General features: G+C 60.6%; 1 protein-coding gene across 1 annotated transcript in view; it reads right to left on the reverse strand.

Annotated features, from left to right (window-relative positions):
• Positions 1,095-19,726, reverse strand: part of ALDH4A1 (aldehyde dehydrogenase 4 family member A1) — a 32,223-nt gene continuing 13,591 nt past the window's right edge. The window contains exons 4-15 of the mRNA XM_018054760.1: positions 16,095-16,142; positions 15,232-15,387; positions 12,730-12,879; positions 12,580-12,654; positions 11,296-11,483; positions 8,608-8,681; positions 6,141-6,337; positions 5,950-5,997; positions 4,846-4,998; positions 4,066-4,187; positions 3,462-3,580; positions 1,095-2,548 (exon numbers count right to left, since the gene is read on the reverse strand). Coding sequence (XP_017910249.1) covers positions 2,436-2,548; positions 3,462-3,580; positions 4,066-4,187; positions 4,846-4,998; positions 5,950-5,997; positions 6,141-6,337; positions 8,608-8,681; positions 11,296-11,483; positions 12,580-12,654; positions 12,730-12,879; positions 15,232-15,387; positions 16,095-16,142 — 1,443 coding nt within the window. The 3' untranslated portion in view covers positions 1,095-2,435. The remainder of the gene's footprint in view (positions 2,549-3,461; positions 3,581-4,065; positions 4,188-4,845; positions 4,999-5,949; positions 5,998-6,140; positions 6,338-8,607; positions 8,682-11,295; positions 11,484-12,579; positions 12,655-12,729; positions 12,880-15,231; positions 15,388-16,094; positions 16,143-19,726) is intronic.

Here is a 19,726-nt window from a genome sequence, read left to right on the forward strand (position 1 = left end):
CGCGAAAGAAAGCAGGTGCAAAGGCTTCGGCATGTCTAAGAGTCAGGGTTCTGAAGAAAAGCAGAGCCTCTAGGAAGGCGCTAGGGACAGACGTGGAGAAAGCTTCATCGTAAGGAACGAGCCCACACGATCATGGAGGCTGGAAAGTCCGAAGTGTAGAGCGCTGGCGGGAGCCAGAAATGCAGGGGCAGCAGCTGAGTCTGAAGCAGCCACCGGCAGAGCTCCTTCCCGCTCAGGGGAGCGTGTGGGGTTGGGGGAGGTCCGTCTTTGTTCTGCTCAGGCCTTCAACTAACTGGATACGGCCCACTCACGTTACGGACGGTAACCTGCTTTCCTCAGAGTCTGCAGATCTAAATGTACGTGCGTGCTAAGTCGCTTCAGTCGTGTTTGACTGTGTGACCCCGTGGACTGCAGCCCGCCAGGCTCTTCTGTCCACGGGATTCTCCAGGCAAGAGTACTGGAGTGGGTTGCCATGCCCTCCTCCAGGGGATCTTCCCAGCCCAGGGATCAAACCCACGCTCTAGGTCTCCTGCTGCTGCTGCTAACTTGCTTCAGTCGTGTCCAACTCTTCACGACCCCATGGACTGCAGCCCACCAGGCTCCTCCATCCCTGGGATTTTCCAGGCAAGAGGACTGGAGTGGGGTGCCATCGCCTTCTCCGATGTCTCCTACTAATCTCATCCAAAAAATACCTCCATGGAAACATCCAGAATAATGCTTATGTAGACACCTGGGCATCATAACCCAGCGAAGCTGACCCATGAACTTAAACTATCACAGCAAATAATGGTGGTTGTTACAACAATGGGTGAACAGGTTAACATTGTTGAATCATTAATTCCATATCTGGCATTGCTCTGAGCACTTATGTGAATTAACTCATTGAATTCTCAAGACTGTGTGTGTGTGTGTACCCAGGCCCTCGGGCTCCAGAGTTGCCGCCACTCACATAGGACTTCCTGCCATCAGGGCTCACCCTTCTTTCTATCACATCACAGGCACTGTACCCCTGACACCCAGTGACACGTTGGCAATCTCACCGGACTTAGAAGGTGACCAGCCCCCACCGCTCCCACCAGAAAGACCACCAGTTCGGTTAAGGGAGAGACATTTTATTAGGTGGCGTCAGGGCACATCCCACGGCCACCTCACAGTGCAGAATGAGGAGAACCAGGACCGCCTCCGGCCTGCCCGCCACCCGTCCTGGCCCCCGTGAGAAACCCTGTTGGCATCAGGCCCAGTCCTGACCGCGGGCCACGGCGTGTGACCACGCACTGGGGGAATGGCCACCCCAGCCCCACGGGGGCCCCACGCCAGCTGTGCCTGAGGAGGGCCCCCTAAAAACTGTCCCCAGAGTGGCCTCTTACCTGACCGCCCAGAACCCACCCAGGATGCGTCTGAGTGTCCCCCGATCAGCTGCATCGAGGAACAGGCCTCCAAGGGGCCAGTCCACACACAGAGCCACGGACATGCCAGGGAGGAACGATTCTACACGTGAGCCTCAGCCAGGCCAGATGGGGACCCGAGGTGAAGTCTCGGGGCGCTGGGGAAGGTAGGGGTACCATCTACCTGGGCCAGTGGGCACTGAGCTCCTGCAGGAAGCCCCAGGCCAACGGAGGCTCTCGAGGCAGGACCCAAGAGCTAAGGAAGCGGCAGGAAGGGTCCCCAAGGTCTGCCAACCTCACAGGCCCGACAGGAAGGACCGGCACCTTGGCAGGTGGACGGCAGAAGCCCCCAGCCCCACCGCCTGGAGACTGCCAGGAATCTGAGGGCCTCCGGGGAGCTCAGGCACTCGGGAGCAAGGCACACGGGTCTAAGGCGTTGGGTTGGGCGCAGGTACCTGCTGGCACAGGTGGGTACCTGCTGGCACAGGGGCGTCTGGGCAAAGAGCTAGAGAGCAGCACGAACCAAGCAGGCCAAGGCCAGCTGGTGCCCCCACGACCTGTGACAACATGGCAGCCTGCAGGCCACCCTGGTCACCCCTAACCCTGAAGACCCAGAGAAGCCAGGGGCCTCGGTGGGTGCAGCGTGCCAGGGTGCCCAGAGCTGCCGCCTCCTCCTGCAGATCCGCGAGTTTCTCCACCGCCACGCCCCAGGCCCCTGAGACCCTGGGCACAGCAGAGAGCGGCGAGAAGGGGGCCGATGGAGAACCAGTCAGGCACCAAGGTCACACCCACCAGGCGGAATTTCTAGGACACTCTTTGGGGGCAGGGCTGGCAGCCCTATGCCTCCCCACAGCGTGATCTCAACCCAGAGCCCACACCTGACTCTAAGGGGTGGGACAGGCCAGCACGCAGGCCGATGCGGGGCAGGGGGCAGGACTCGATAGAAAGAGGTCGCCCCATGGGGGGTGGGGTGGAAGCATGGGGTGCAGTCAGTGCACCGAGGTCAGTCGTCTGGACGGACGGACGGGCGGCGGAGGCGCCGAGCGGGGCTCACTGCATGTATGGGTAGCGCCAGTCCCCCAGAGGCCCGTGCGTCTCCTTGATGACCTGGGGCGACGTCCACCGCAGGACATAGTGGGGGCCGCCTGGCTTGTCGTTGGTCCCTGTGGAAAGACAGCTCTGTTGTCCCCCAAAAGGTACAGCAGCTCTGGCGAGAAGGGAGAGGGGCGGGGAGGAGCAGATGGAATGAACGGGGCAGCAGACAGCTAAGCCAACCCTGACACAGCGGCCGGGGCTCCCCGAGTGCCTCTGGGCAGAGGGCACTCAGCCGGCGGTAGGGGGGCAGGCGCTGGTGAGCGGACAGGACACCAGGCTCCCAGGCTCCCTGCGCCCCACCTGCAAGGCATGTCCGAGAGGCAGGAAAGCACAATGGAGGGCACTGGACAGGGAGCAGGGAGGCCCAGGTTCTGGCCCCGGCTCTGCCACCAGGCACCAGGACCTCTGGCAAGTCCCTGCTCCTTGCCAAGCCTCAGTTTCCCCATTTGCAGACAGAAGGGGATTGGACTGCAATGGCCTGGAATACGGTAAGTCGTGTTTAGTTGCTGAGTCGTGTCCGACTCTTTCTGACCCTGTGGACTAGGAGCCAGGCTCCTCTGTCCATGGGATTTCCCAGGCAGGAATACTGGAACGAGTTGCCGTTTCCTCCTCCAGGGGATCTTCCTGGCCCAGGGATCAAACCCGCGTCTCCTGCACTGGCGGGTGGATTCTTTACCACTGAGCCACCTGGGAAGCCAAGATGCGGATGCTGGGACCCAAATCCCGGCTCCACCACTTCTTAGCCATGCGCCCTTGGGCCAATCACTTCACCTCCCTGGGCCTCAGTCTTCCCCTCTGTAAAATGGGAAGAGGACAGGCAGCACAACAGGGGGCTGTTGGCAGGACTCTGAGTTAGCGCAGGGCCTGGCCCTCCGTGCTCAGTCGCCGGTGCTCCTCCTGTGCCTCTTAACATCCTTGAGATGAAGTAGCAAGGGTCTCCCCCAGGACCTCAGCCCCTTCTAGAAAGGAAGACCCACTCACCCGAGGCTCGGGCTCCCCCAAAGGGCTGCTGGCCCACCACCGAGCCGGTGGACTTGTCGTTGATGTAGAAGTTGCCCGCAGCGTTCCTCAGCAGCTCTGTGGCCTCCTGGAGAACGTCCCTACAAGGCAGGGCGGCGGTAAGAAGGCGGTTGCCAGCTCTGGGCCCCTGCCCTCGGCAGCTCGGGAATCCTCCAAGCCCCAGCCTGCCCCCTCAGGTTCCAACCCTGCCTTCCCCTCTTAGAGGCAGATGCAGGGAGGCAACCAGTGCCACGAGAAAAGACAGAGCAAAGCCTCAGGCCCAGCATCAGGGCGCCCGGGGGGTCCTGCCTCCACCAGACAAGTGCAGCGCCTGGGCCCAAGCCCTGCCTTCCGCCCTGAGCCCCGCCAGACCGGGCGGCGGGCCCCAGCCCTAGAGGCCTGGCTTCGGCGGCCAGCAGTGCAGCCCCAGCACCAACGCTTTAACAAGGAGCCCGCGGCCTCCGTCCACCTGACGGCCGGGGCGGAGTGAGGGGCACGGAGAGCAGCAAGGGCACGTTGCTGCTGGGATCCACGTCCGGGGCGGGCTCTCTCTGGGGACTGGCGCCGAGGGGCCGTGGCCACTCACTTATCCTGGGCGAACACTGCCCCCGTGAGGCCGTAGCTGCTGGTGCTGTCGACCAGCCGCAGCGTCTCCTTGTACTCCTCGTCCGGGTAGACGTACACGGCCAGCACGGGACCAAAGATCTCCTGGAGAGAAGCCCCAGGGTCAGGCCCCACCTGGACCTGTCCCTGGGGCCTCCGCCATCCCCGACCGCCTTCTCAGCCCAGCAGCCTGGGCCAGGCCTTGCCTCCTGCAGGGTTCTCTCCAGGCAGCTCCTACCCTGCCCACCCCACCCAGCCTGGCAGAAGATCCAGAGACCCTCTGGCCTCCCTACCAGCCAGACCCACCCCAAGAGCCAAGAGTCCAGGCCCGTGGGAGGGGGACACTTTTGGCAACAGATGGCCAGGGGACTGCCCCATGATGACACTTGGGGGGCTGGGGGCACTGTCATCCTAAGCAACTGCCAAACTTCTCAGAAACTCAGTTTCTCATCTCTAAAATGGGAACGATACACCAAGCCTCATCTCCATCAGTTTCCTGGCCCACACTGAAGACTACAGATACTAGAAGCTGAGAGAGCTGTAGGGGCCTCCAGGGCAGCAGACAGACAGTGCTGTGACGTCAGCCCAGCCAGCAGCGTCAGGGATCTGGGGTCAGGAGGCCTGAGCGCAGGGCCTGGCTCTGCTCTCCCTGGGGTGAGCCAGGCCCCTGGCAGGGCTGCGTCGTCCTCAGCTGTGAGACGGGATGACGCCCCGGGAAGCACCCAGAGACGCTGCCTCCTCCCCGCCCCTCCAGCCCCATCACCTCCTTCATGATGGGGTCCTGGGGGTCCTTGGTCTCAACGATGCACGGCTCCACAAAGTAGCCCACAGAGTCGTCACACTGGCCCCCGGCCAGGATCGTGAGGCTGGGCGAGGAGCGGGCGTGCCCCAGCCACTTCCGGATGCGGCTGAAGGACTGTGGGATCGGGGTGGGGGGTGTCAAGGGCCGGCTGGAGGCCGATTCCAGCAAAAGCCCCCAACACATCAGCCCCAGACTCTGAAGGGGGCGATGGCGGGGTGCGGGGGTGGCTGCGAGCAAACAGGGCCTGGCTAAGCAGGGCAGAAACCATGCAGGCTCGTGTGTATGTGTGTGTTAGAACACGCACAGAAAGAAAAAGAAAGAAAGGGAAGTTGCCCACTCGTGTCCGACTCTCTGCGACCCCGTGGACTGTAGTCCACCTGGCTCCTCCATCCACGGGATTCTCCAGGCAAGAATACTGGAGTGGCTTGCCATTGCCTTCTCGAGGGGATCTTCCCGACCCAGGCATTGAACTCTGGTCTCCCGCGTTACCTTCTGAGCCCCCAGGGAAGTCCAAGAACATGTATGCTGACATATAAACATCATGCAAACACACACATATATAAATGTGTCTTTAGGGTTAAGGCCACGAGTCCTCAGGGTTAGGTACGGAGGCACACATATGTCTGCGTCACATGTTTCTGCAATGCAGGCCCACACATGTGCCTATACACACGTGTGCACACGTGTTGCCGGATCTGTCTATGCATGGAGACGTGGGGGCGGGGCTGTGCGTGTGTTACGTGGGTGGACCTGCGTGCATGGCCGCACACAGAGGTCTACATGAACGTGGTCACGGCTGTGCGTGTACCTGTGTTGAGGGGTGTGCGTGCAGGCGAGTGGGCCCATGTGTGAGTGTGCGTGTGAACACAGGCACTTTAAGGGGCCGGGAGGCAGGGGGTGCAGGAGGCGCGCTCCTCTCTGGGTGGGGAGGCTTCTATTCCTTCCAAGGCTGGCAGGGGCGGCAGGGGCTGTGTGTGTGGCTCTCAGGCTACCCTGCTCAAAGCAGCAGACCTGGGTCACTCTTCCCGGCCCCCAACCCAGCCCAGGCCTGGCACCCCCCTGTACCTTGGCATCAATCACGGCAGAGAAGAAGGTCCCAAAATCCTCTGCAGGCTGGAGGCAAGGGAGACATGGATGGAGTGGAGGTGGCCGCCGGCGTGAGACGAGAGGAGTGTCCCGCCTCGCACACCGCGCCTCCCCAGCGGCCAATCCCATCAGCCCCCCGCTGGGCCACGGCAGGACGCCGAGCCACTCACATTGCCCACTTTGATCCCGCTGAGCTCCTCCAGCAGCCGCCCTTTGATCTGCGGCCACAGCGAGCGGGGCGCGTAGAGGCGGGAGCAGGCCGAGCACTTCTGGCCGCCGTACTCGAAGGCCGAGCGCAGGGTCCCACTCACCACGCTGTCCACGTCGGCCGAGCGGTGCACAAAGTGAAAGTTCTTGCCCCCGCACTCTAAGGGGCAAGGGAGGGGGCGCGCGTGGGCAGCGGCCCGGGGCCCAGCACACCCCCTGCTCCTGCGCACAGGGGCCCGCGAGCAGCCCCCGGGACGGCGGAGGAGGCCGTGAGAAGCCATATGCCCTGGACACTGACCAGCCAGGGCTGTCCTTCCACCCTACAGATGGGAAGACGGAGGCCCAGGCACGGGCGAAGGGCGCCAGGGGGCGTCGGGACCAGCTTCCCTGTTTCACGGACGAGGAGACTGAGCCTGGGGATGGGGATGCTGCGCAACATAAATAAGGCAGAGGAAGGGCCAGAACCCAAGGCTCCCAAAGCCTGGCCACTCCCGGCAGCGGGCGCAGCTTCCTTTGGGCCTTCCCCTGACCCCCAGCCGGGTCCACGGCCAGGGCTGGCTCCTCTCCCCTCCCCGTGGCGGGGACACCCCTCCCTGGTCCCCTCGGGTGAGAGAGCCCAGGGAATCACGCCTCCATCTGGGCCTTATTACTTTCTTCATTCAGTTAAACACCAGCCAAGAGCAGCCGCCTGACTCAGTTCAAAGCACCCTGCGCCCTTTCACTGAAGCCTTACAGCAACCTCCCATTATTATCCCATTTTAAAGACAAGAAAACAGAGGCACGGAGAGACTGTCGCGTACTCAAGGTTGGGAAGTGGTGGAGTAAGCAGCTGTCTTTCTCCCTCAGGGAGATGGCAGGAAGGGGACTGAACTGAAAATCACGCACAGCTGACCCAAGGGACTCACTGTTTCCCGGCTTACGAAGGTTGGACGGGGGTGTGCTGAGAGGCTGGAAGTTAGAGACGCTACAGCGGGCCGTGAGCAGAGTCGCCTGCCCTGACACCCCTAACAAAGCCCCAGCAGCTTAAGAGGCAAACAATTACATACAGGATGGATACACAACAAGGTCCCTAGCGCAGGGAACTAGACTCAGCACCCTGTAACAAGCCCTAACGGAAAGAACATGACAAAGAGTGCACACAGATGTAACTGAATCATTCTGCTGTATAGCCGAAATCAACCCAATGCTGCAAATCAGCCCAGTTTGTAAGCACCGTAGCCTAAGACTGTAAATCAACCATACTTCAATAAAACTTCTTTAAAAAGCTCCCACCAGCTCAGGAGTGGGGTCCAGTCTCCCTGTGGGTCCCACTTCACTTCCAGGAGCAAGAAGGCTAGACCGCCAGCCCCAGCTCTGCCATTACTGCCCTGTGACCCACTGGGGCCTCTGTCAGAACAGGGTTCTGTACCCCAGAGAGTTTCAGAGACACTACACACCGACCCTGGCTCTTGAGGAAGAGCAGCGCACACTAGCGGAGTAAAGGCTCTGAGAAGCTCTGCGCGCACGGAATCCGCTCTGCTTTAAACGCAGCGCGTGCCCAATGTCCTTGGCCACAAAGCTGCGGGAAAGTTATTGTTTCAACAAGACCCAGCCCTGCCGAGCCCTCAGCCCCATCTCCTGCCCCAGCCCACCCCCTTTCCCAGCTACACCGGCCATGCTTCTTCACACACAGGCTCATTCCCACCTCGTGGTCTCTCCACTAACCGCTTCCCTGGCCTGGATCTGGGCGACGCAACCTGATGCAACATGGGAGTCACGAGCCCTGTGTGGCCACTTACATTCAAACTGATTAAAACTAAACGTAACTTTCACTTCCTCAGCCACGCGAGCCCCGCATCAAGCGCGCTGCGGCCACATGCGGTGAGCGGCTACCCTACGGGACCACCTGGCGCAGCTGTGTCCATCCTTGCAGGAAGGCCCGCTGCACGGCGTCCACACCCATGACGGTCTGCTCTCTAGACCTCAGCGAGGCCCGTTTCTCTTCTCTGTTCAGGTTTCCACTCAAACGCTCCCCCCTTGAAGAGGCTCCCCACCCTGGGGTCACAGTCGCCCACCACACCCGGCCTCTGGGTGGCCCTGCTCGTCACCTCTTTGCCTTCCTTTCATGAGCCACGGCCCTTCTCAGCCCATGGCGTCATTTACCCAGCTGTTTACCGCTCGCCTCCCGCAGCTGGAACAGAAGCTGGTGGTGGCTGGGTCCCTGGCTCTCATTGCCCTTGCATCCCCACCCCCAAAAAGCGCCTCTGCACAAACAGCAACTTCCTTGCTGCATGAGGAATGTGTGAGAAATGCGTGCTCTGAGCCGGAAGCGCTCTGAACAACCCCTAGGCCTGCCAGGGCGGGGGCTCCAGGCTGGATTCCCCGGCCGCCTGCAGAGCCCCTCAGCTCCTCCTCTCCCATGATGGCCGCGGCTAGGGAGGGGGCCCTTACCTCCAGCCAGGCGGGGGAAGGTTCGGAATCGGTCCAGGTTCTGGGCCACCTGCTTCCACAGGTGCTTGAAAGTGCTGAAAGCAGAGGACAGGGCGGGGATCAGGGTGCCGGGCTTGGGCACCTGAGCACATGAGGGGCCTGCTCCCGCCCACCCAACCAGCAGGCGGGGCACAGGCTCAGCAGCCCCGCTGGAGGCTGGCACGGGTGGCGGTGGTGGAGGTGGCAGCTGGCCCTGGGCTGCAAGCAGGACCTACGAGGAGGCAGCAAGGGGAAGCTTGGCAGCAAGGCAGTGCAGAGAGGGGCCCCGCTCCCAGGCCAGGGGATGGGGGCTCCTGTCCCGACCCGGGTGCACCAGCTGTGTGATCTTGTGCCCAACGCTTGCTTAACCTCTCTGGGCCTCAAGTTCATGCCACACCTGGAATCGGGCAAGAACAATTTCGCCTGGCGGGGCCGTTTTGGGACGGCTCTGGTGTGAGTCAAGTGCTAAGGACAGTGCCAGGCGCGCCACGGGTGCCTGACGGGGCACACACACCACCAGGGTCCGTGAGGAGCGCCTCGAGCCCACACCCGGGCCCGGGACCGGGGAGCGTCCTGGGAGAGGCAGCTCAGGCCCCCACCTCCTCCCGGGGCTCCGAGTGTGACCAACCTCAGCACCACAAAACAATAAAAATGCTAATCACCAGGGAGCTGGCGACACAGTAGCTGATGCTAATTTATGACTTTCCCACCTTGGAGCCTGCTGCTCACCAGAGCATGGCAAATGGGGCCAGGCCTGGTCCGCCCGCTAATAGGCAGGGACCCGTGGGGCCCGTGGCTGGTGGAGAGGGCCTTTTGGAAAACCGCCCTCCTCAGCAATTCTAACGCGGCCGTCGCCACCCGGCAAACCTTGGACAGGGCGGGTGGGACCCTGAGGTCAGCAGAGAGGGCGAGAAGCCACCGCGGGTGAACCCAGGGCACCTGGGAGGCCCAGAGCAGAGACCCCGACCTCTCCGCCCAGACGATCCACGGGGACCTCAAACTCAAGGCGACCAGCTTCTGGCCCATCTCCTTCCCTAGGCTCCCGGGTGCCCAGCCATCTGGGGAGCCCACCTTGGTGAACAGTGCCACCTCCAGCCTCGAGCCTGGATGTTCCCACAGACAGGCGATCGAGTCTCCCGGCTCCCTCCTCAGCCCATCTCTCCCGGCTCCCGCCTCCACCCGGGTTCAGGCGTCCACTCTCCCCTCCGGACCCTCCTAACCTGAATCCTGCTCCCAGCCGCAAGAGACTTGTGCTCAGGGCAGCCAGAGCCATCATCTAGGTCAGAGGCTGCACATGCGGCCCCAGAGGGGCTGAGGCTGTCCAGGTACGCAGAGGCCCAGGGCCTGTCAGGACGGCGGGGAACCAGAGACCACCCACCCGCCCCGGCCAGCAGTGCCACACGGAAATGCAGGCCCCGGGGGACCGGGTCCGTAAGTGGGGCTCCATCTGGATTTTCACATGAAACTACCCTGGTGGTGCACGGCCGTCCCTCTCCATCAGGAATCAAAGAGCACAGGCCCGCTGGCCAGGTCCCGCTGGAGAGCGACCATCCGGGCTCTGCTTGAAACAGAGGTCTGGTCGATTAAGCCACTCCCTCTAAAGAACCTGCCTGCAGTGTGGGAGACCTAGGTTCCACCCCCGGGTCGGGAAGATCCCCTGGAGAAGGAAATGGCAACCTGCTCCAGCATTCTTGCCTGGAGAGCTCCATGGACAAGGAGCCTGGTGGGCCACAGTCCAAGGGGTTGCAAAGAGACGGACACGACGGAGCGACGGACACTGTCGCTTTCATGGCCCTGCAGGTAACCTTCCATGGCTCCTACCGTCTTCAGGATGAAGTCCAAACACCTTCACGGGCCCTACACTCACAAGTCTAATCCCTCAAGAGGCACTTCCCTGATGGTCCAGTGGTTAAGACTCCACACTCCCAATGCAAGGGGCCCAGGCTTGATCCCTGGCCAGGCGGACTAGATCCCACATGCCTCAACTAAGACCCAGTGCAGTCACGACAAAACAAAAACCACCCCCAGAGGCAGGACCTGACCGTCCACGCGTTCACTGCCCAGCCTTAGCATCAGCAAAGCCCAGCAAGCACAGGGCTCAGTAAACATCAGCTGAGTGCATGAAAACACGGCCATGACCAAACCACGTGCTGCCCCCACCCTCCAACCCTCAGCCCCAAGCTGCCCACTCCAGCCTCATGGGACCGCATCCACCTCCCAGAGCACAAGAGCGTCAGCCTTACGCCTCTGCATGTGCGTTCTCCTGCTCTCCTCCACCTCCCCCTGGCCCACTCCTCTGCTTAGACGCCACCTCCTCCAAGAAGCCTTCCCAACTTCTCCTCCAATTCATTCCAAGCTCCCCTTTGTCCTTTCTAGCAACAGAGGTGGCATCAAAATCCGTATCGCCAAATACCTGTAGGCTGCTTCTGGCCTGTGACACTCTTTCCTGTCCACTAACTAGTCTGACCCTCACAGTGACTCTGCAAGGTAGGAATCAGCACGTATGGAGGCTCAGAGAGGTGAAGGGGCTCACCCAGGGGCCACTTAGCAAGGAAGCGGGACACAGTCAGTGCCTGGCCCCTGAGTTCACAGCCCCGGTTCTCAGACAGAGGCTGGGAGGCCCGGGGAGCATCCCCAGGCTACCCTGCCCAGCCCTCCTCGGGGACTTACGGCACACTGCCCGTGAAGTTGATGCCACACAGGTGCTCTGAGCTGGTGACAGTGTCCCCGAAGGTGGGCCCGTCAGCTGGCACAAACTGGATGATGTTGGGGGGCAGCCCGGCCTCCCTGAGGATGCGGTAGACGGCATAGCTGGCCAGCATGGCGGTGTCGCTGGGCTTCCACAGGACCACGTTGCCCTGTCCGGGAGGCACAGTAATGACGCACAAGGCTGAGGGCGGCCAGCAGCCCCGACCCCACCCTACCCCAAGGTACAGCCATCCCTCAGCTGCAGCCACCAGGCAGGACCCCGTGCAGGCCAGGATGTCCCCTACCCAGCCCCAGTCCCCCAGGTGCTGGGCATGGACCCTCAAAGTCCTCGAGAATGAGCTGACGCCCTGCCCTATCTGCTCCCACGCTCTGGCCGAGGCTCCCTTCCTCCAGAAGTCCATACCAACTGGTCCTGCCAGCACCCCCCGGGCAGGTCTGTTCTGGGCGTTTCCAAGTTGCCAGCGCCCACAGGGCGAGGCTGGGCCAGCGCGCACAGGGCTCTGTCCACACGTGTTCTGGAGGACGGCACGTGGGCGCTGGGTGTGTGCACGTCTGAGCACAGACACACGAAGACGGGCCCCTGCGCGAGCACCTCCCAGACCTCCCAGCCGCCCCGACCACTCAGCCCTCCTCCCGCTGTTCCCTGGGTGACCCAGGCCCCCCGAGGTGGTGGGAGGGCTCCTCCGCCAACTCATGGGAGCTCACGGCCACCGGCACCCTGACCACAGCAGTGGAGCCCTCCGACTCCAAGACCACCAAGACAGACCAAGCCCAAACCTCCACCCGTTTCATCATCTGTTAGCCATGCAACCCTGACAAGTAAGTCACGGGCACAGAGCAAGCATTCAAAGGCAAGCTGAAATCACCATCATTAGCAACCCCTGCATAGCACTGACCCTGCACTGGGCCAGACCTGCCTGGTGTTAAGACGAGTCATAACACGGTCTCACTTGCTCTCCCCAACCCTGTAACGTAAGCTTTTCTGTTACTCCTATCTCGCAGATGAGGAAACGGCCTCAGAGGAGGGCAGGGGCTTGCCTGGGGTCACCCACAGGGACAGTGTGGCAACGTGGGGACCCAGATCAGCCTCTGACCCCGGAAGCCTCTCCACGGTGGCCAGCCGCCTCCACTTTGCGTGTCTCCCCACAAGGGCGGGGCCCCTGGGCGCGGACGTGGCCTCCTGACTGTTGAGGGGGAAGCGATGACTCGGTCCTGCCATCCCCCAGCCCGCTGTCCACATCTCACCATCAAGGCTGGAGTCCCTGCCAGGTTGCCGCCGATCGCAGTGAAGTTGAAGGGGGAGATGGCCGCCACGAAGCCCTGGGGAAGAAGAGGCGGTGAGGCCAGGCCCAGGGCTTCCCGCGGCTCCCCGCCCGTGCCACCCCCAGGCGGTACCTCCAGTCCCCGGTACAGCACGCTGTTGGTGCTGGGCGGCACGCTGAGGGGCTGCTCGCCTTCCAGCTCCACGGCAAACTTGGCGTTGAAGCGGAAGAAGTCGATGAGTTCAGCCGCAGCGTCGATCTCCGCCTGGATCACCGTCTTCCCCTGCCAGGCGGGAGGGCCCCGGGGTCAGCGGTGAAGGACCTGCCTCCGAGAGCCCTCTCCCGACGCTGGAGCCTGTGCCCGCAGTCCCATGATGCGCACGTGTGTTTGGGAGAAAGAACCAGGGGACCTGAGGACTGCAAACATCAGCCGTGGGGAAAGGCCTCTGGGCGGCCGGAGCCGGGCTCTCTGGGATCCGCAGCCCATCCCTGCACACGCGGTCGCTGGCGGCTGCTCGCCCTGCCCCGGACGCCCCGCCGGGGAAGGGAAACCTCCTGCCTGCTTCTCTGCGCCTGCCCATTTGCCCCCTGCTCCTCGCAGCCACCGTGCGTCCTACGAGCTTCTGAGTCTTAGGTCAAATAAAGAGGCATCTTCCTTCGGTCCTGGAGTGTGTGTGTCTCTTCCTGCCCAGGCGTGGCTCACCTGGGACCCTCTGGAGACCCAACATCCACCCCAGGGGGCTCGGCTCAATCGGGAGACACTGGGAAGGTGGGGGGTGTCGTAGCACCTCTGTGCAGCAGAGGGCGCTCTCGCTACAGGCTGGAGACCGGGCGGGGCTGTGGGCGGGATGTGGGCGGAGCCTGAGCCGTGGGCGGAGCCAAGATCCTTACTCTGAAATGAACCCTCTCCCTCGGCTCCTTCCCCGCACTCTGCTGAGTGCTACCTGCCAGCTCAATAAGCACTCACTCCGAAAGAGCTAATTAGGAGCTTCCGTGACTCCATGCAGACACAGAGCAAGACCCAGCAAGAAAGACAGAAAACACTAACGTGATTCCTAAGCCCAAAAAGCTTTGCGTTGCAGGCAGATTCTTTACCATCTGAGCTACAGGGAAGATCTCTCTGCAAAGGTGCGGCAAACACTTATGAAGTCATCATCACACCCCAGTGCAACCTGAGCTGTAACTAAGGAAGGAAGAGCATGTCGGGAGGGGCACGAAAGTGGGACCAGTCCTTTTGGACTGGTGAGGTCCCAGAAGTCTCACAGAGGAGGTGCCTGGGCTAGACCTTGAAAGTTTAAAGAGTTCACAAAGTAGGGGATGATTCCTTGGTGGCTCAGTGATAAAGAATCCGCCTGCCAATGCGGGAAACATAGGTTCAAGCCCTGGTCCAGGAAGATCCCACACACCTCGGAGCAACTAAGCCCGTGAACCACGATGCCTGAGCCTGTCCTCTGGAGCCCGGGCACCCCAACTACTGGGCTGTGGCCCTAGAGCCTGTGCAGAACAAGAGAAGCCACTGCAATGGGGAGCCTGCATCCCACAAGTGGAGAGTAGTCCCCGATCGCTGCAACTGGAGAAGAAGCTCACACGGCAACAAAGACCCAGCACAGCCAATGAAAAATAAAATAAAAAAAGTTCACAGGGCAGAGAAGACAGGGAACATTCCAGCCGGGGGACCTGGGCCAGAGACTGGGGTCAGGATGTCTGTGGTGTCCAGGAGCCTGGCTAGGTCCAGACTGGTGACATCGTGGGCGGGACGGCCTGCAGGGAAGGGCACAGCAGCTAGCCAGCTGGACAGAGGTGGGGATGGAAGGGCCCTGGGGGCCGGGCTCAGGACTTGGGACATGACTTGCAGCCAGACAGCGAGAGCTCGGTGGTTCATACGCCTGGAGTGACCTGCTGGGGGTGTTACAGAGACTGCTGTGAGGCCTGCGGGGCCTGACAGAGCCTGGAGGACCGCGCAGGGCTACTGTCAGTCCAGGCAAAGCACAAGGGCCTGGCCTGTCCGTCTGGACAGACGGACGCGAGGGACTGCTTACAGAGGAGGGCATGCAAGCGTACTTGGAGTCACCTGGCCTATAATATATATGGGTCTGTCAAGGCTATGGTTTTTCCTGTAGTCATGTATGGATGTGAGAGTTGGACCATAAAGAAAGCTGAGTGCAGAAGAATTGATGCTTTTGAACTGTGGTGTTGGAGAAGACTCTTGAAAGTCCCTTGGACTGCAAAGAGATCCAACCAGTCCATCCTAAAGATCAGTCCCGGGTGTTCATTGGAAGGACTGATGCTAAAGCTGAAACCCCAATACTCTGGACACTTGATGTGAAGAACTGACTCACTGGAAAAGATCCTGATGCTGGGAAAATTGAAGGCAGGAGGAGAAGGGGACAACAGAGGACGAGATAAGTCGGATGGCATCACCGACTCAATGGACATGAGTTTTGAGAAAGCTCTGGGAGTTGCTGATGGACAGGGAGCCTGGCATGTTCCATGGGGTCGCAAAGAGTTGGACACGACTGAGCGACTGAACTAAACTGAACTGTCCTCTCTCCTAGGCCTGGTGGGTCCCGGTGATGTCTGCAGAGCTGGACGAGGTGTGACCCCCACAGCCCCCACTGCGCCGCGGGCACCTCACCTGCCCCACCATGGTCTTGGCCAGGACCTCAGCCCTGCGCGGCCCACTCAGCAGGTCGGCTGCCTTCAGGAAGACTTGCGCCCGGTCAGCCACAGGCTTCAGGTCCCACTCCCTCCTGGCGGCCAAGGCGGCCCCGATGGCTCTGTGGAGCAGGGCCTGATGAAGAGGGAGAGGTTGGGGGCCTCCCCCTGCAGCAGGAAGAGTCCCAGAGGAGCGATCTGGAGGTCCCTGTCCACCCAGGGAGGCCCCTGCCTCCCTCCCCCGACAGTGGCAGACGGGCTGCCCCAGGCTCGGAGCCTGCCCCGCTCCCGTCAGGAGGGGCCCGAGGGGCCTGCCAGGTGGGTCCACATGCCAAGGACTCGCTCTATTTCCCCTCGTGGCCTCCCCCAGCTCCCGGAGCACAGTACTCCCAAACTCGTTGTTCGGGGCCTGCAGCCCACGACGTCAGGACCTGACCTTGTCGGGCCAGAACTGCGGCCAGAGACAGACCCCTGTGGCTGGCACCCCAGCTGCCAACTGCTCTCATTGGCACGTGACGCCAGCGCCTTGACCCCGCGCCTTCTCGCTGACCTTCCCTGATGCCAGGTCTCTGCTCCTCTTTCTCTCAGTGATGCCTCCTGTTTCCCGGGCTCAGCCTTCCAGAATCACCTCCCCCAGTCAGGGCATGCCCCAGCCCTGGCCCAGGCAGCTCTCATTAGGCCCACGTGAGCCCTGGCACACCTGGCCTGGGCAAAGATACCTGCCCAGGGACACCCTCAGTGCCAGCCCCCCAACCCCGACCACGGCCCGAGAGGGAAGCAGTAACTGACCTCCACCCCATGGCAGTGGAGGCCGACTCACCAGGCAGGTCGCCAGGGACTCACCTTGTTTGCGTAGCAGAACTTGGCCACCTTGTGTCCATGGTTAAAGGGCTGCAAGAAGACAGCAGGGTGAGGCTGCTGTCCACAGGGAGGAGCCCTCCCCGGGCGGGTGGGGGCAGAGCCGGGCTCAGAGCTCGCCTGCCAGGCCAGAGTCCTCCACATACCCGCTTTCCCCGCTCCAGCCCCCAGGAGGTCTTCTCCAGTTGCGTGGGGGCAAATGAGGAGCTCATTGATTTGGGCAGACCACCCCCCACACACACCCCTCGGATGTCCACTGAGCCTCATGTGGAATCCTCAGGGCTTTGTTCCAAGTGTTCCCGTGGCATCCTGCACAAGACCTTCCCTGGCCTCCCTGGACACCCACCTGCTGCAGACTCCTCATCATAGCCCCCCACCCACCTTCCCATCCCAGCTCCCTGGCTGCCCACAGGCACCTGGCCCTCCAAACATCTCTGTCTGAACTCACTTCTGCCAAGCCCACATTCTTAACCCCTCCGCCAGAGGAAAATCAGGAAGCATTCTAATGAGCCGTGGGCCTTTTCTCACCCTCCTTCACCCTCTCCAGTGGTTCACTCCCCGGGCTCTTGGAAGAGGCTCTGAACCACAGCCAACGAGAACCGCACTGGATGTTCCAGCCCCACCAGCTTCCTCCCTGCTCCGCAGCTCCCCAGCCTCCTCTTGACTCTACACCTGTGACCCCTAGGCTGGCAGCGAGTCCCCAGCCCATCCTCATCCCTGCGGTTCAACTCAAGATGCCACCTCAGAGAGGCCTGTGGACCACCCCCCCGAAGTGGCCTTCGCATCTCCAACCCACCGCCTGCGCTTTCCACAGCTCCTCTCACATCTGGATCTCTCTCGTTTGTTTCTTCGCTGACATGTACACCCACCTCACTCTCCCCAAGGTCGGCTCCACGAGGGCAGAGCCATTTGTTCATCACTGTGTCCCGGCACCCAGGCCCCCTAGGTGTGGGGCCGAGGGCGCTTGGATGGATGAATGGGTGGATGGATGGATGGGTTTTATTATCACGATTTATAAGTACCTCCTGACTCTTTGTGACCCCATGGACTATAGCCCACCAGGCTCCTCTGTCCATGGAGTTCTCCAGGCAAGAACCCTGGAGTGGGCAGCCATTCCCGTCCCCAGAGGATCTTCCCACCCCAGGGATGGAATCTGGGTCTCTTGCCCTGCAGGCAGATTCTTTACCTAATCTGAGCCATCAGGGAAGCCCCATAAGTATCCCCTCTAGAAACAGCTAAAGTCACCCTTTTGGAAACTGTTTTCCAACTTTAAACAGGTTTCTCACTAATGCCAAGGAGTAAATCACTTCATTTACATGGCACTTACTTTCCAACTGGCTGCACCGCACGAAGCTGGAAACTCCACGTGCATCCCTAACGTCAGAACACAGATACACGTGGCTCACACAAACACACATCCCGCTTTTGTGCGCAGCCAAGCTGGCTATTTGCTTTAAGCCTTTCTGGGCTAAAATTGTCCCTGCCATGACACAGGATAAAAAAGGATGAACTGGGGCCTCTGCCTGCAGCTGAAGTCGACCCAGGGGTTCAGCCTTAGGTGAACGTAGACCTCCATTCAGCCGTGAATCCTGGGCAAGATCCCAGCTGCCCCCAGGGAATGTGACTCTCACCCTTAAACAGACAGACAGTTGCGGGCACAAGTGTGGATGCTATTTCCTAACCATCAACCAGGGACTCAGGGAGAGCAGGCTGTCCTACTGCATGTTCCCCACTGAGAGGAAGGCTGAAGGAGGGCGCAGGAGGGATAAGCAGACCCGCTGCGGCTCCGAGAGGCCTGCACGGGCCAGAGAGGCGAGAGGGCTGAGCGGAGGGGGCTGAGGGTGGTGGGGACCGGGGGCGCTGGCGGCTGGCCCCGCACAGGGGCTCACAGGGGGCCGCTCGTGTGGCCACACCTTCCTTCTGCCAACAGAAGCTGGACGTTCAGATTTATACATGAAATGGCCCCGTCTTTAGGTTTCAGAAACGAAGCTCCCAGTGGCCGACTTGCAGCCGGAGCTCCAGATGGAAAGCCCAGCCCGGCAGCGGATGTGGGGCCTGCAGAGTGACCTGTGGGCATCCTTGGGCAATGGGCTTTGATGATGTGCCCAGACGCCAGTGGGCGAGAAGCAGCCCCACGGAACATCTGTGCGGGAGATGAGGATGCTCGTGGGGACGCTGCTCATCACATCACTGTGTCCTTCTGACTCCTCCGGGAGAACTTTCTCTCCGGGCCCAGCCCCAGGAATGGCTGTGTTCCTCCAACTACACAGGTGGGGTGTATCTCAGGAACATTATGGCTAGGGTCAGTGGTGCGGTCTCCTCTTCCCTGCGAACCAGGAGGCCTAAAAGTAAGTTTGCAGCTGTCTCCAGCAAGCACCCAAGGCCTCACAATTTTGTGGCCAGCTGGTCAGAGCAAGAAGACTATCTTGCTGCCGTATGTTAACTAGCACGCTGCTTCTAAAGTCCCTTAAAAACAGTCAGGGCGTGAATGAACTCACATGAATCAAAATCAAGGGGCTGCGATGGCAGCCCACTGGATAAGAGACTGCGCTTCCACCGCAGGGGACATGGGCTTGAGCCCTGGCTGGGGAAAGAAGATCCCGCATGCTGTACAAGCACGGCCAAAAAGTTTAATAAAAAGTGAGTCCAACCAAGGAGATATGGTTCTGGGGAACCTGGATCCCTCATCCCTGTTCCATGTCTAACTATGCCACCCCACGGTGGTCACTGACGCCTCTGAGCCGCCCCTGATCTGTAAAATGGGCGGCTGACCTCCTGCTCCTCCAGCCTCCAAGGGGAGTGGCAGGGACTGCACGAGGAGCTTGCGCACAGGGGACAGGGCCTCACAGGTGTGCCTGTGGACGGAGCCTGGGCTGCACCAGGAGGGCTTCTAGGAGGAGGCGACACTTGGCCGCACCCAGGGAGCTCATCTCCGCTGAGCTCATGGTCAGCTAGACCACTGGTTCCCAAAACAGAGCAGGGCTTTGGTGACTGCCTTTCTTTGGAAGAATTATCTTCTTTTTTATTCAAGTATACTGTTTCAGGTGTATAGCAGTGATTCAGTTAAACATATATATATAACCGTATATATACATTTTCAGATTATTTTCCATTACAGTTCATTACAAGATACTGAATATTGTTTCATGTTATACAGTGAATCCTTGTTGCTTACCTGTTGTATATATAGTAGCGTGTCTGTTGTGTATAGAGTGTGTTGTGTATAGAGCAGTGTGCCTGTTGTGTATAGAGTTGTGTGTGTCTGCTGTGTAGAAAGTAGTGTGTGTTGTGTAGAGAGCAGCGTGTGTCCTTTGTGTAGAGAGTGGCGTGTGTCTGTTGTGTAGAGAGAGTAGTGTGTGTCTGTGAAGGGCAGGATCTGCTTTGATTCTGACTGTACACTTGCTTCCTGCTCTCTAGGTGGTTAGGGGGTCAGCTCTGTAAGCAAAGGCGAAGCTGGGGGCACTTGCTATTTCTAACCTCCCTGTGGCAGGCGTGATGCCGGCACCTTTTATGAGAGTCCCCCAAGGTTGTCTTTGGAAGTTTTCCACCGGTCCACAGAATTCAAAAGCCTGCGGTGGACTCGAAACCCCTTTGGAGGCAGAGCCCCCAAGGCGCAT

Source organism: Capra hircus, chromosome 2 (genome assembly GCF_001704415.2).
Source record: "Capra hircus breed San Clemente chromosome 2, ASM170441v1, whole genome shotgun sequence".
NCBI lineage: Eukaryota > Metazoa > Chordata > Mammalia > Artiodactyla > Bovidae > Capra > Capra hircus.